At 40.4% G+C, this 14436-nt stretch overlaps 2 protein-coding genes across 2 annotated transcripts; one reads left to right on the top strand and one right to left on the bottom strand.

The window, feature by feature from the left end:
• Window positions 1–147: 147 nt before the first annotated feature.
• wnt10b (wingless-type MMTV integration site family, member 10b) lies at window positions 148–4124 on the bottom strand. The gene is made up of 4 exons (XM_056733507.1): window positions 3956–4124; window positions 2756–3018; window positions 2018–2469; window positions 148–1479 (listed from the first exon to the last, which is right to left on the bottom strand). Exons 1-4 carry the CDS (start codon window positions 4027–4029, stop codon window positions 988–990), a joined length of 1281 nt encoding a protein of 426 aa, XP_056589485.1. The 5' UTR covers window positions 4030–4124; the 3' UTR covers window positions 148–987.
• Window positions 4125–7104: 2980 nt separating this feature from the next.
• Window positions 7105–11796, top strand: wnt1 (wingless-type MMTV integration site family, member 1). The gene is made up of 5 exons (XM_056733186.1): window positions 7105–7198; window positions 7521–7626; window positions 8631–8884; window positions 9030–9295; window positions 9434–11796. Exons 1-5 carry the CDS (start codon window positions 7189–7191, stop codon window positions 9923–9925), a joined length of 1128 nt encoding a protein of 375 aa, XP_056589164.1. The 5' UTR covers window positions 7105–7188; the 3' UTR covers window positions 9926–11796.
• Window positions 11797–14436: the final 2640 nt, after the last annotated feature.

Below are 14436 nucleotides of genomic sequence, written 5' to 3'. Positions count from 1 at the left end.
GACAATAAACCAAGCGAGATATCTTTTACAAAAAAGTAAGACTTTATACATTGTACAACATATTACAATAATACATTCTCTACAATCTCCGAAAAGGTGATACTTGTAAGTTCATTTATCTTTATGATTAATTTGATTTCCTAAGCATTGGCCGCACGAAACGATAAAAGGTTACATCGTAAACAGCAGTTTGATGAATATGATTGTAGCTACGATGGCAGCTGTTTAAATACAATTAAACGTAGGAATTGAGAATATGTCTTCCATCTTCGCATCAAAGGCATCTGGCATCCGATATTGTTCACCAGTTCCTCTATGAGAGGAGATGTGACTGTTTCCAATCAGCTGCACAAAATCCACAGGGGGCACAAGTGTTCTCCAGTCTCTCCGCTGCGATTGGTCAGCCTCTGTAGGGGTTAGGATGGGGTTACGCAGCATATCAACTTCTCAATTTTCCTGGTTTTCATAAAAATCCAACCAAAATCAGAGCATTGAGCAATGAACATTCTTTGTCCCAAGACTCCCAAAAAAACATTGAGATGTTACCACAACTTAGCTGCTGTTTTATCATCCAAAACAATTACAACATAAATGTCTTTTGCCAAGCCGAGGAATATACATTAAGTGCACTTTTCCAAATGTAAAAAGGGAGACTGTAGTTTAGTCTATACAGTATTTTGCATGAATTTTGTTTGCCTGCTGTATTTGAGAAGTGCGGATGGTGTTGGGGCATTTGCTTGGTTCTAGCGCTTGAAGATTCCACAGAGAGAGAGAAAACAAACGACATGAGTCACCTCCTTCAATCCCTGACTTGGCATTTCGAGAATAGCAACAGCAACACAACACAAATTGATCCCAGATGATGGAGGTTAAAGGAAGGAGAGAAATGGATAATCGCATTCTGAGAGCAAAACACACAGGCGGTCACATTTAGTGTGACAGTGTATAGATTCTTGCTCCAATAAGGGCATTGGACATAAGTGACGTTCATTTGCACACATTAACCCACTCTGTGACCCTGCACTCATCACAGAGCACGTAGCAGCACCAATGGAAGCGACAGTTACATCGTTCACTGCGCGCCTGTTTGAGGATGTTGTGTCCGCGGCCGCAGCATAGAGACCCACAGCCGTCCATGCTGGGGCTGCTTTTGTTACAAATTCGACCCTGCGTGCCCAGCGAATCCACCGCCGGCTCACGATCGCAGAAGTCAGGTGACTTCTCGAAGTAGACCAACTCACTCGACATGCTTCGCCGTCGGCTTCTGACCTGCTCCGAGCCGGTGGACTCCGCAACACGAGTGTTGAAAACACCGTTGTTCTTGTTCTGAGAGTTTATGAAAATGGCAGTTTGGAATTTTTCTCGCAGAAGGGATCCTATAAGCCGAAATTCAGGTGAGACATACCAGCAGGTCTTGAACTGGCAGCTACCGGATGTGCCATGACACTTGCACTTTCTTCTCATGTTGTCAGTAACTACCTGTTTAGGCGAAAACCATAATGAAAAGAGGAAAGAATCTGTCTGATTTAAGTTATTCATTGATAAATGATCTGTCTAAGGTAAAATGCTTATATAAAGTCAAATAATAGTTTCATGCATAAAGCAGTTCAAACAAAAATGATAATAATTGGTAATTTACTGATCCTCATTTCCTTCCAAACCTGCAGACTTTCTTTCTTCTGCAGAACACAAAAGAAGGCCTCATTGACTTATTGTATGGACACAAAACCACTGAGACATTTCTCTAAATATCTTTTGTTCCACAGAAGGAAGAGTCATATACAGGTCTGAACAACACCAGGGCGATTAAATGAGGAAAGCATTTTGCGTGAACATTCCATGTTCCAGAGCATATAAGAAGATGGGAATCTTAAAGGGGACGTACCACCGAAGTCAAATTGAGTTGTAACAATATGAAGATAAGTAAATACTTTTTTTATTTTTTGCAATATATATTCTTCAAATGCTTCTTGCCCAAAATGTAATTTTTTATAAAAGGATGCTTAAACAAAAGTACCTGTCTGCCAACTCTATTATTGTGGATCCGCATGCGGGCGTGTATATCACGTGGATATCCTCTGGAATCCAACCAGTCCCTTGAAAACCGCACACCAAAACGTACATCATGACTACAACCTCCCCACTCCCAGGTGTCCTGCAGCGTTGACACTTCATCTGGTAAGGGTTTGAGGAGATTGACAGGGTGGGAGGAGCCTAAACTGGCTGGAAGTCCACTGCGGAGTGAACTGAACTCAGGCGAGTTCTCTCCTGCACCTGCTGCGTTCATCCCACTCCTCTGAAACGTCTGAAGCTGGAGCTGGGTTAACTTTTGACGGATTTTGTCATCGTCTAGGCGTCGCTTCGCCTCACAGCCACACCCGCGCAATTTACCCAGGCTGCAAGCCGAAGCCACCGAATGCACAACACCTGCAGCGAGCAGAGAAAGCGAGAAGGCGCTCTCTCTGAACCCTGGAAGAAAGAAAAAATTGTTGCTTCAATAAAATAAACAGTGTTCTATATAAACACAGGGAAGCTGAAGAGATAATAATCTATGTGAGATAATGATCTTAATCTAAAATCTCCTCAAATATGTGGTGGAACGAAACGACTCCATTACATTAAACAATGACTCAACGCTGATATTTTCCTTCTTTGGCCGATGCATACTCTGGGTAGCGTTTCAATGCCCGGATTATGACTATATTGGCTCTCGACAACCTTAGCACTTCCCATGCCCCTTTTGCCATCTACTCACCCCTGTTGAGAATGGCACTCTGATGGGGCAACTTGCCATGGTTCTCCAGAGAGGAGCAGTTCCAGCGCTGGTCTTTGAGCTGGTGCTGGCATTCGTGAATAGCAACCTGAATGCCCTGCAGAGCAGAGGCTGTGACATCAGGGCTGCGCACACACAGACGCATCTGTTTTTTGGTCAGGCCTGCCAGTCGCAAACACACTGCATTGGGGGTAAGCACTGGCTCTCCTGCCACCTTCAGGCCGAGGATGTCACTGCCCAGGACCCTGATATAAAAAGATAATTAACTTTATAGCAATGATATCATTATTAAGTAACACTGCATGAAGTAAATATTGTTAAAAGGCTGCCGTGACTGCATCTCATGTGGTCTTGTTTAAAAGATGTGCATGTGAAAAAATCTTCTTTCTGGCATGGGGATAAGTGACAAATTCTTATTACAGTATATTTACCAATAAGCTATTGTAGTATCATATTTAAAAAATACAACCACCACTGGCTTACTCCACACACGTTTCAACATAAACTTTTATTAAACAATTGCTATAAATAAATATTTTAAGAATAGCAAAAACGTGACAAATTCCAATCGTTTTCGATCAATTTAAACCAGAAGTTATATTATTTTGGGTATAATGTGTCATTAAAACACTCAGGTGCCCTGACACTCAACATGGCTGTGACCTTGCAAATAAGCCAGCCATGAATATTCAAAAGCTCTGTTTCCTATCAGCGTCTTGGCATGCCTGATAATAATCTGATGAGAAAATGAGTATGGAAAAGGTTTCTGGGAAATATTATATCCAAGGCATAACATACTGTTGTTATTAAATATATTGTACCCATAGAAGGTCTCAGTATTGAGAAATGTGAAAGAACATTCATAACCAACCATTCTCTGACACATAATTGCTTTTCATTAGTGCTCGAGTCTGAGTGTGGAGTATGTCTAAGCATGTAAACTTAGTACGATTATTAGATATGTTAATTATAATTCAAAATTTCTATAACACAATCATTTATTTATAGTGTTCGTCGCGTGATAACTTTGTATGTTGCCTGGGATTGGTATGTATTAAGCGCGTTTTTCTATAATATTCGAGTAAAATTCGATAATGCATAATATAACTGCCTTTTAAATGAAAACGTTAAGTCTATGAGAAGGCATCAGCAGACATAAAGCGCTTATACCTTTCTACTTACGTGAACGCAGGTGACAGAAGCGCAGCAGTCAAAATCAGGACTCGTCCCAAACACTGTCCGTAGGATAACTCCATTTCGTTGAACGCCTTCCTCGACGGGACATTAAAACACCTGTTTGATCCCTTGGCGAACTGTAAGGTACGGATGACTTCAATTGTTTCTGTGAGGAGCTGGGAGAGTTAGCAAGCAGCATTTGATGAAGTTTGGGAAGGGAGCGATATGTCACCGAGGAGGAGGGGGCGCAGTTAGGATGGGCAAACGCCGCCTATGGGCGCTTGTTTTTAAACAAGATGGAAAAAGACCTGTCAAACTTTCGCATATCCAAATTCCTGAGATTGCATGTGGTCGTCGTCATCCGCACAGGTATTATGCTGAATGGGCTTTACAAATTCGCTTTGCACATATCAGGCTATAAACACCAAACCAAAATAGCCAACTTTAGAGATTTGACAAAATGACTTATATTTTGACAATATTTAGAATAAAGAACTGTATTGAACCACAAGAACAAGTGCTGTACTGTGAAATCATTACATTATTGATAGGCCTACACATCATTCTGCTATTGCGCAGTACATTCAATACACCTGTGCCGGTGTGCTGCAACTTTCTGAATTAGGCCAACTGCGTTGTTCTACTTGTCATTTGTTAAATATCAGCCTACATCTGTGATTTGTGCATTCTTTGCATATCCTGTTTTGAATTTAGTTATCGCTTAAATTGCTTTTTTTCACTGTTTGTAGAAAACTATGCAACCTATGAAGTGCACAACATTTAGCTCTTTTACATCTTTTTTTTATTTGAACTTTAAACGAAAGTCAAAATCATTCACATAGGCTACAATAAACAGGGCAGCAGCAGGCAGGCGTGCGCATATTCTTGAACAATAAGATATCCGTGTGCGCGTTCATGTGTTCGCCCATCCTCCCATTCAAATCGGTTCAACAGTTCATCCACGCAGCTATGGTGACGTTTTATTTTAATTAGGCTAACATTCATCATTTTCCTCGACACTCTTAATGAGAATGCTTGAGAGCCCTGTTGCTTTCAGCATGATAGAAATAGCCTAGAGCATTGCTGAAAAATTGACTTATTTCGTTTGTTTGTCTACACGCGTCTGTTTTTGCGTATAATTATTCTGATAAGTGACCATGATTGAGGGGCTTTTGTCAAAGCTCATTTTCAGTGAAAACCGCGCGACGTTGAAATTGATACGCAATTATCGTGGGCCAACAAATTGTAGACTATGCATAATGCACATTATAAATTTGCTCAATAGACAAGCTGTCAGTGATTTCGTAAAATATTCTTTCTGGCGGCTGTATTAAGGTTTCCACAAGAGACACCATGTTGCGACAAGAAATTCAAACTTTGTTCTCTGAACACAGTACTAGTTGAATGTATGAATAAACCAGAATATTTGATGCATTAGCAGTTTACAAGATTAAGGGATTATCTTGCTGGTGGTCAAGATACCACTGGTCAGTTATGCACTAGTACGACATTCTTTAACTGCCCCTATAGGAACATCTTGCGTCTTATCTTTATTAATATTATCATTAACAGTAGTAGAATTACCCGAGACTAGTTGGATTAATGTCACGAAATTGAGTTAAATCCACCCTTAACCATTCTTACCACAAAATACTGACAACAAATCTTGGTTTTGGACTAATCGCCTCTATTCTCGAAGATCAATTCTTGTATCGGAGCTAATCGCCTCTATTCCTTTGCCTAAGCTCTGGCAACGAAAAGTGCATTAGCATTTTACCATGGCGTGTATATCTAAGTGGCTTAAAAAGTGATTTGAAGTTGATTTGTATATAAAAGGCGTCCCTTTAACCGGATTTCAGCTAATCTGCACCGCATCGCATGAGTGTTTCAGGAAAACCTGTTTAAGATCCTTCAAGAGTATAAAATCAGGCTAAGCTGCAGCCTTACTTAAATACCACTAACAAAAGCGCACTTCCTTCAGTTAGCCATTTGCTTCAAATCATCAGAAAAAGTTCCCCCATTTCTTATCTATACGCGGATGCATCGCGCCCTGCGTTGCGCCTCAACACAAATGCGTTTTTTAATAGTTGGCTATTGCGCATAATTCTTTGTGCAAATGAGGCAAAAATAAATGTGGCTATACAGTTAAAACCTGACAGGAAAATATAATCTGATTCGTGCCATGGTTTACTGACCATATGCGTTCAAGGGAGGTCTGCAGTCCAGATGGTGAACCGTTTTATCGGAACTTTTTCTTATTTTTGCTATCCCATATCAAAACTTCTGTCTACATTTATTGAGTTATTTATTGCTACCATTGTTCTTCTTAATTTATTCGTTCTTCTTCTATATGTTATGGTATGTGATGATGCTGGGCAACATTTCAGAATACAAACTTAATTTAGCAATACACGACTTTAGTCTTCTCTTTGTTTGTCTAAAGAATACTAAGAATTTTCCAGTCATGTGAATAACTGATTTACTTTATTCTAAGTGTGAAAAATAAGCGAGCGCGGAGGAAATGGACATCCTCGAAAACATTGTTTTTACGCGCGAGAGGGAGGAGACGCAGTTAAGGGAGTCCTTGTAAAAAGGCCAGATTAGATGTTTTATATTCTCCTTTTACTGTAACTGTCGTGACACCACGCAGAAGGCACAGAGACACATGCGGAGTGCACAAACACACCCACTGCAATGAGAGGGAATAAATTCTGCTCAGCTGCATATCGAAGACGCAGCTGAAGGTCTGAATCGTATTACGATTTCGGTTGAATGTATCTGTGGAATCTCTAGGACGAGGATTACAAGATGATATAGCGCGTATAACGGATCTTTTCTTCATCTCCTGTCCTTTATGTCGGGTTTTGCCTCCTGTATTCATTGTGACCAATGAGAAGAATTAAGCTATCCTTCCATTCAGTTCCACTCCAAAGGAGAGAGGAAAAAAACAGAGGGAGATGAGAGCAGCAAATCCCTTTTTTATTCATCTTGTAGCGTTCAATAAGTGAACAATGTGTCGCCTATCAGTCACCGAGGGGATCAGATCTACGGGACTGTCCCACGCGCTCAGTGCTCTGAGCAGAGCATCACTAAGACACAGACTGTAAGAGCAAGAGCAGCAGTCGCATCCCATTCAGGATCTTTGCTGTGACTCAGAGCATTCGGGCAAATCTCATCTGTCAAGATAACCAATATTTCTGAAGAAACATTATCCTGCACATACTGTCAGTGGCACTGGAATGTGGAGTGGTAAGTTGAGCTTTTTAATTTTAGTTGCATATCTGTTTTGAGCGATTTCACATGTATCGGCGAATGCAGAATTTAAAACAAATATATGTAAAATGGCTTTCATATTTTAGTAAATTGTCTAAAGATCTATTTGACAAAAATATGATTGGATTAAATGAATAATTGCCATTTTTACTAAATATTCCAGTGCAATTTACAAATTACTTTTATTCATAATCTCTAGACCTAATGATTCATTTTACAATTTAAAATGCTCTGCATAGATCTTGTGAGAGCTAAATAAATATAAACGATTGTTTTTGTACTATGTTAATTTGTTTAGATATCATGCGGGTACTCGCGTTGCTTCTCGCAGTTAAAGCGGCATGTGTTCTGCTGGTGTCCTCACTCACTGGCACAGGGGCAGTGAACAACAGCGGCCGGTGGTGGTAAGATATCACTCCTATCATTTATATGCATGTTTAAGTATGTTATTTATTCATACAGTATAAAATATGTAAGATTCAGTTCCCATTTTTTAGCCAAGTGTCCTTTTTACATTAAAAGATAGGCCTATATTAGTACAAATATTTGGTTGATGAAGTCTCTACACAAAAGATTGCATAAGAATGCAATTAATTATTTAAACGTTAATTTAATTTTAAGAAATGCAAAAATTGTATAATGCCATTATGTGGTTAATGAAATACAAACTGTAATTGTTTGTGTTGGTAAACATGAAAATGAGGCGAAGGATGAGCTGCTTTACAATTCCTCCACTTTATTTAATAAATGCATAAATATTAAACTAACGTGAAACTTCAAAAACAGCCCTCAAATAAATATCTAATCTCAGTAAATCTGTCTCTCTTATGCTGCTCGCTCTCTCACACAATCTCTCTCTCTCTGTCATTTTGACAGTGTGGCTTGAACCCGGGACAAGATTTTTCGATCCAATGTGGGATAAATTAAATGCGGATTTATTTTATGGCTAAGAGCAGTTCCTTTCCAGGACGTTTTTCGGGGTTGAATTCGTGTAATGTGCTGTGCACTCCGGAGCAGTTTAAAAGTGTGTAGACTACACACGACATGAGCCAAAGCTGACACGACCTGACGTGTTTAAGTGAAAAGATACGCGTTATAAAATGCAACAAATGTTCTTTCACTACCAACGATGTGCAGCTTCTATTTATTTATATATGAGAAAAATAAACATATATTTTTGACTTATTTCTTTTTACATAGCCTGCGTTATTAACACCATATAGAAACGACTCAAGCACCATCTCACCATATATTTCACTGTAATTCATTCTAAATATTTTCATTTTACTGTTGTTTTCTCGCAACTAGAAAGAATTTGTCTAAAGCTGTACTATCCCTTTTAGGAGATGAGAAAGTTTCACCTTATAGACTATTTCTAATGAGTGTGTTCTTTGCTTCTCTGCACTAGGGGCATCGTGAATGTGGCATCCTCAGGCAATCATCTCACCAACTCCAAAAATGTGCAGCTGGTACTGGACCCCAGCTTGGCACTTCTTAACCGTAGACAGAGAAAACTGATCAGGCAAAACCCTGGCATCCTACATGCCATTGCCGCAGGCCTCCATACAGCTATCAAGGAATGCAAATGGCAGTTTCGTAACCGTCGCTGGAACTGTCCGACCACCCACAGCCCCAATGTCTTTGGCAAAATTGTCAATCGTGGTAAGCATGTCTCATTTTTCAGTGGTCATGAGTGGAGTACTTGACCAACTTTTTGACCTCAAATCTTATACATACATGGTCGAGATAATGCTAGAAACTTGTTAGTACAGTACATTGAAGAACGTTGTGCTTATTGTTTTTCTAGGTTGCCGCGAGACTGCGTTTGTGTTTGCTATCACAAGTGCAGGCATCACACACGCTGTGGCTCGTTCCTGCTCCGAGGGAGCAATTGAGTCCTGCACCTGTGACTACCGGCGCCGAGGTCCTGGAGGGCCAGACTGGCACTGGGGAGGCTGCAGCGACAATGTGGAATTTGGCAGGATGTTTGGACGAGAGTTTGTGGATTCCAGCGAGAAGGGCAGAGATCTTCGCTATCTGACCAACCTGCACAACAATGAGGCAGGGAGAACTGTAAGGAACCCTACAACTACACACTTAACCATCTGGATTACAAAAATGTGGAGAGTTTCCAAAGAATGGCAAAGAAATGCTCTGCTTGTTATTGTATTAAACGTAAAGTACTACCCACTTTCTCTTCTCTCCCCACAGACAGTTGCATCAGAGATGCAGCAGGAGTGCAAATGTCACGGGATGTCTGGGTCTTGCACTGTGCGAACCTGCTGGATGAGGCTTCCGAGCTTTCGTATGGTGGGAGACTTTCTGAAGGACCGCTTTGATGGCGCATCCCGAGTGGTGTATGCCAACAAGGGCAGCAATCGTGCCTCTCATCGAGCCGACCCCCGCCACCTGGAGCCAGAAAATGCAGCACACAAGCTCCCTTCCGTTCGGGACCTGGTCTACTTTGAAAAGTCGCCCAACTTCTGTTCCTATAACGGAAAAACAGGCACGCACGGCACATCGGGACGCACCTGTAACAGTTCATCTCCTGCACTGGACGGATGCGAGCTGCTGTGCTGCGGACGGGGATACAAAACTCGAACCGAGCAGGTGACAGAAAGATGCCATTGTACTTTCCACTGGTGTTGTCACGTGAGCTGCCTCAATTGCACCAGTACACAGACTGTCCATCAGTGTCTATGAGGAGAAGAAAGTGAGAAAAAAGGACTGGAGGTTTTATAAGAGAGAATGAACAGGTGTTAAAGGGATAGTTTATGCAAAAATTATATTCTTTTATTATTTGCTCACCCTAATCACATTTCAATCCATACGAAGTCTGTAGAACATGCATTTTAGTTTACACACTGAAATAAGGACTGAGGCTGTCAATCCTTAAAGGAACAGTTCACCCAAAAATGAGAATTCTTGCATCATTTATTCACCTTGACGTCATGTCAAACCTATATGACTTTATTTCTTCTGCAGATGACAAAAGAAGACATTTTGAAGAATGTTTATACCCAAACAACACTGGGTCCCTTTGGGTCTCATTGTATTAACAAGACACATTTTCTAAATATCTTCTTTTGTGTTCCACAGAAGAAAAAGTCACACACACAGTTTGAATGACATGAGAATGAATAACAGAATTGAATTTTTTGGGTGAACTATCCCTTTTACAGTCTTTTTTCAAAGAATATGAGGGTGAGACATACATGACGACAGATTTTTTTCTTTTTAGAAGTGAACTATCTATCAGTGTTCGACCAAACTCAACACAACTGTTGGTTGAATAAGCAAGTACATTCAACGTGTTAACTACTGAGAAAAGTTTTTAGGAGGCCCTCTTCGAACATTGCTGCGCATGTGTAAAACTGTCAGCTGATGGTAGGCGTTTAAAAAACATGGTCGTGTGACATTTTACCAAACTTTTACTACACTTGGCTTCAATCTGGAAATGTGAACTACTATGCATAAAGCGGCACTATGCATAGTAAAGTCTAAGTCTAAAAATACTTTGAAATGAGGGTACCACTAGTCTTGAGGTTCTACAAGCTCTTACACTTTTTTTTGATAGCCTACTTTGAGGCACATAGAAGCTAGAAAGTTTTATATTGGACCCAGTGCACACAGTCATACTGGACACAATTTGACAGATGTTCCTGTGGTCAAGGAACCACAAGCATGCTCTCTCATAAACCATGCAGTTCAAAACTCTAACAAGAGGGCGGTTCTTTAAAATATTTGAGCATTTTGTTTTCTTTAGCTGAAGTCCTACTCATCTCACATAAAACTGTGTAAAGTGCTTCTCAAGGGACGGGGCTTCCTTTTCCGATTACTATGTAGCGGAATCCCGAACTCAGCCCAACCTCTCGTGATTTCCCATTCGGATCGTCCACGCTTCCCGTCATGGCTTCGAGTCTCTTGCCATTTTTAATGCCATTTATTATTACGTGGTATACCATGTTATTGTAATTATGGAAAATAATTGGGTAGAGAAAATTCACATTGACCCGAGATTGACAGATTGACCCGAGATTGACCTTGATTAAATGTTCTGTCTGTACATAATGACAAATGTTTGCCGATTTGGCCCTGACAACTTCGGAAGTTGTCCGACACAGACCTACACTGTAAAAAGAACATAAAAAGTGTGTAAAGATAATCCTGTAAAAGCTCTGCTACCTAGTTTACAGTGGACAAACGGTTCACATTTATGGTTTTGAAAGAGCCACAATTATGAAAACTGTATTTTGTATATCAGCTAACATGACCAAAATGTTGTAAATATTCTAAATAGATATGATCTATATATTTATGCTTATGCTACTTGCAATGTGAGATGATGAAATCTGAAACTGGGTAAAAACACTATCAATATTGTGATATCTGGAGTCATTTCAGCCAGTTGTGACATCACAGCTGGATGAAACGTAAATGATCAAAACAGGGCCATATGCATCTTAGAGACAAAATGTACAGTTTTTGTCAAACCTTTCCTTGTCTCTTGACATTTGTTTTAAATGCACTGATTACCATCTTTATATTGTGAATGAAAAGTATTTATTATTGTATGATGGCTTTGATAGAAACAATGTTGATCAAATGAAATATTTTAGCTCAGTTTAGAAAAAGTTGTTGTCATATAGTCTAATAGCACAATAAAGTTTATATTTTCGTTATTTTCTTTTTCTGAGAACTACTCATTTAAACACTGTCTTAGATTGTGTAGATACGCAGTAACAGGACCATCTTTCCATAGGCTGGTCCACTGCATTACTTGTGATCCATCAATCACTCTGCACAACCACAACATGATTTGACATGGTGTGTCTAAAGCACTTCAACTAAAATCAACTGTATGAATGTGCAAGTACACCCATTCCTTTAAAAATCATCCCCACCACTGGGAGAACAAGTTTCTCTGTTCAGTCATACGGCCTAAATCCACAGTAACCGCTGAGAAAGTGGCGTAACACAGCGTTAAATCTGTGTGTTATCACAACCCCAGAGCCTTTGCTTTATTTACTTAATGTCAGAAAAAATAAAGAAATGGTATTAAAAATAATGACAGACTGAGTTTCCTCCACCCTGCTGGAGAAGCCAGAACAACCACAAGAGTTTGGATGAAGGCGGACGATTCTTTCATTTAGCCCCAACTATAGGGCCGCTGACAGTCAGGCATATCGCTGTGCTGCTGCCAGTCAACACATCTGCATCCCGACCATGAAACACAGCATAAAAGAGAATAAGAGAGAGGAAGTCTAATCTGGAATGTTGTCAGGACGGAACTTTACTGATAAAACACTGAAATGTGGTTGAGTGAAAAAAAAAATTCAAGGGTAAGTCAACAAATCGCAATATTATTTGCACATAATATAAACTGTATGTATATACACACATAAAAAAAAATATATATATGTATATGTGTGTTGTGCTAAAATATTGTGCGCATATATATATATATATATATATATAGTAATCGTGACCAATTGATTCTAAAGTACATGTTTGTGTTTATATAAATTGTGACCTTGGACGACAAAAGCAGTCTTAAGCGTCATATTTTCGAAATTTAGATTTTTACATCATCTGAAAGCTGAAGAAATAAGCTTTCTATTGACATATGGTTTATAAGAATAGGACACTATCTGCCTTAAGAACAACTGTTAACAAAGCTGGAATCTAAGGGGGGAGAAAAAGCTAAATATTGAGAAAATCGCCTTTGAAGTTGTTAATCTGAGCCACTGTAGCAGGCCATCGACTCACAAAAATAAAGTTTTTATACATTAACGGTAATACATTTATAAAATATCTTCATGGAACATGATTTTTCCGTAATATCCTAATCATTTTTCCCCCTACAATGTATTTTTGGCGATTACCAAAATGTTCCCGTGCTAGTTAAGACTGGTTTTTGTTGTCCAGGTTCACAAATATGTTTGTTTGCCATGTATATTATATATTTGAATAAATTTGTTTAAATTAAATGTAACTTTTTTGTTACAGGCTATATACATTTATTTTCACATTTGTCATAAAAACATTTATTTTGCAATCCATTAATCGCTATCTCAATATTATATACTATGAAAGTTCAACAGACTTGAAAGGCAAACATGTAAGCGTTCAGAAAGTGTTCAGGGCATGTCTGGTTGCATACATGTGCATTGTTAAAGAGAATCGCACAAGAATTCGCCACATTAACCAAAAAATGGCAAGAGATAGTGGGGGGAAGAGGAGAAGGATAAAAAAGAGGGATAAAGCAGCAAAGTCAGGCTGCATTCCCAGGCATTGGTGGGATGAGGGAGGCGGCGGAGGGCCACTGTCATTGTGGGAGTGCTGAAGAGTCACTGATAATTAGCTCAATTAGTGACAAAGGCAATGTAATAAATACCGACTTAGTGTCTGGGTCCCTGCTGTCCACTCTCTACAAGGCCTATGATGCAGCCAGGGACTGACGGACAATTCATTAAACCGACAAAATACCCACCGTCCAGGCGTGACGCAGCGAGTTAGCCCCCTACAGGCCCGGCCCATTGTTCTAATTGTCTGGGTTGGAGTCGCTTTCTGGCCATCTCCTCCTTACCCCCTCCCTCGTTCACTTCTTTCAAAAAACCCAAGGAGTTAATGCCCCTACCTAACTCTGTAAGTAGGTGATCGGCAGGTTGGGGGGGGGAAATGGAAGGAGTTACTTGGAAGGGTGGGGTGCGATGGGATTAGGGTCCGAGGGTTGCCCGGGAGTGTGAAGACCAGCTCCGATCGGAATGTCGTAGAGATGAGTCCAGAAGCTCGGATGCGGGACAAAGCGAGAGTTAATTAGGAAAGATTGAAGGAGTTGGCGACAATGGGCCGCCACCCGAGTCGAGATGAAATTGCTTCCGCGGATTATTGGGGAGCGAATGTGTGGGTTGCAGAGATGTGTGCGCTGGAAGGCGAGAGAGGAGGGGTTCATGCAGGCTTGGATTGATGGCTGCCCCTCTGGTTAGGGAATGGGGGGCAAGGGAGGCTGACCGGCTGTTCCCACAGTCTGTTCTACAGCAGCCACCTTTGACACACGGGCCTGCCAGGCGGCAAGCAGGGAGTAAGGCTGGGAAAACAGACATGGAGGTGGAAACACAAGAGATTTTAGAAGCGTTAATTCATTATGTTGTTTTCAACTCCAATAAGGACCATGGCAGATGAGGAGTGTGGCGAATTATAGAAGGAAGTTG

The sequence above is a fragment of the Triplophysa dalaica genome, chromosome 20 (assembly GCF_015846415.1).
Source record: "Triplophysa dalaica isolate WHDGS20190420 chromosome 20, ASM1584641v1, whole genome shotgun sequence".
In the NCBI taxonomy this organism is placed as follows: domain Eukaryota; kingdom Metazoa; phylum Chordata; class Actinopteri; order Cypriniformes; family Nemacheilidae; genus Triplophysa; species Triplophysa dalaica.
This window is presented reverse-complemented; position numbering and strand designations above follow the sequence as displayed.

What these genes read in the sequence shown, in the direction of transcription:
- wnt10b (XM_056733507.1), bottom strand. Translation starts at nt 4,029, where the DNA reads ATGGAGTTATCCTACGGACAGTGTTTGGGACGAGTCCTGATTTTGACT. An exon ending in GAGTGCCATTCTCAACAGGG is followed by an intron (nt 2,470 to 2,755) that starts GTGAGTAGATGG and finishes TCTTTCTTCCAG; the next exon opens with GGTTCAGAGAGAGCGCCTTC. An exon ending in ATAATAGAGTTGGCAGACAG is followed by an intron (nt 1,480 to 2,017) that starts GTACTTTTGTTT and finishes TCGCCTAAACAG; the next exon opens with GTAGTTACTGACAACATGAG.
- wnt1 (XM_056733186.1), top strand. An exon ending in AACAACAGCGGCCGGTGGTG is followed by an intron (nt 7,627 to 8,630) that starts GTAAGATATCAC and finishes TCTCTGCACTAG; the next exon opens with GGGCATCGTGAATGTGGCAT. An exon ending in TGGCAAAATTGTCAATCGTG is followed by an intron (nt 8,885 to 9,029) that starts GTAAGCATGTCT and finishes TTGTTTTTCTAG; the next exon opens with GTTGCCGCGAGACTGCGTTT.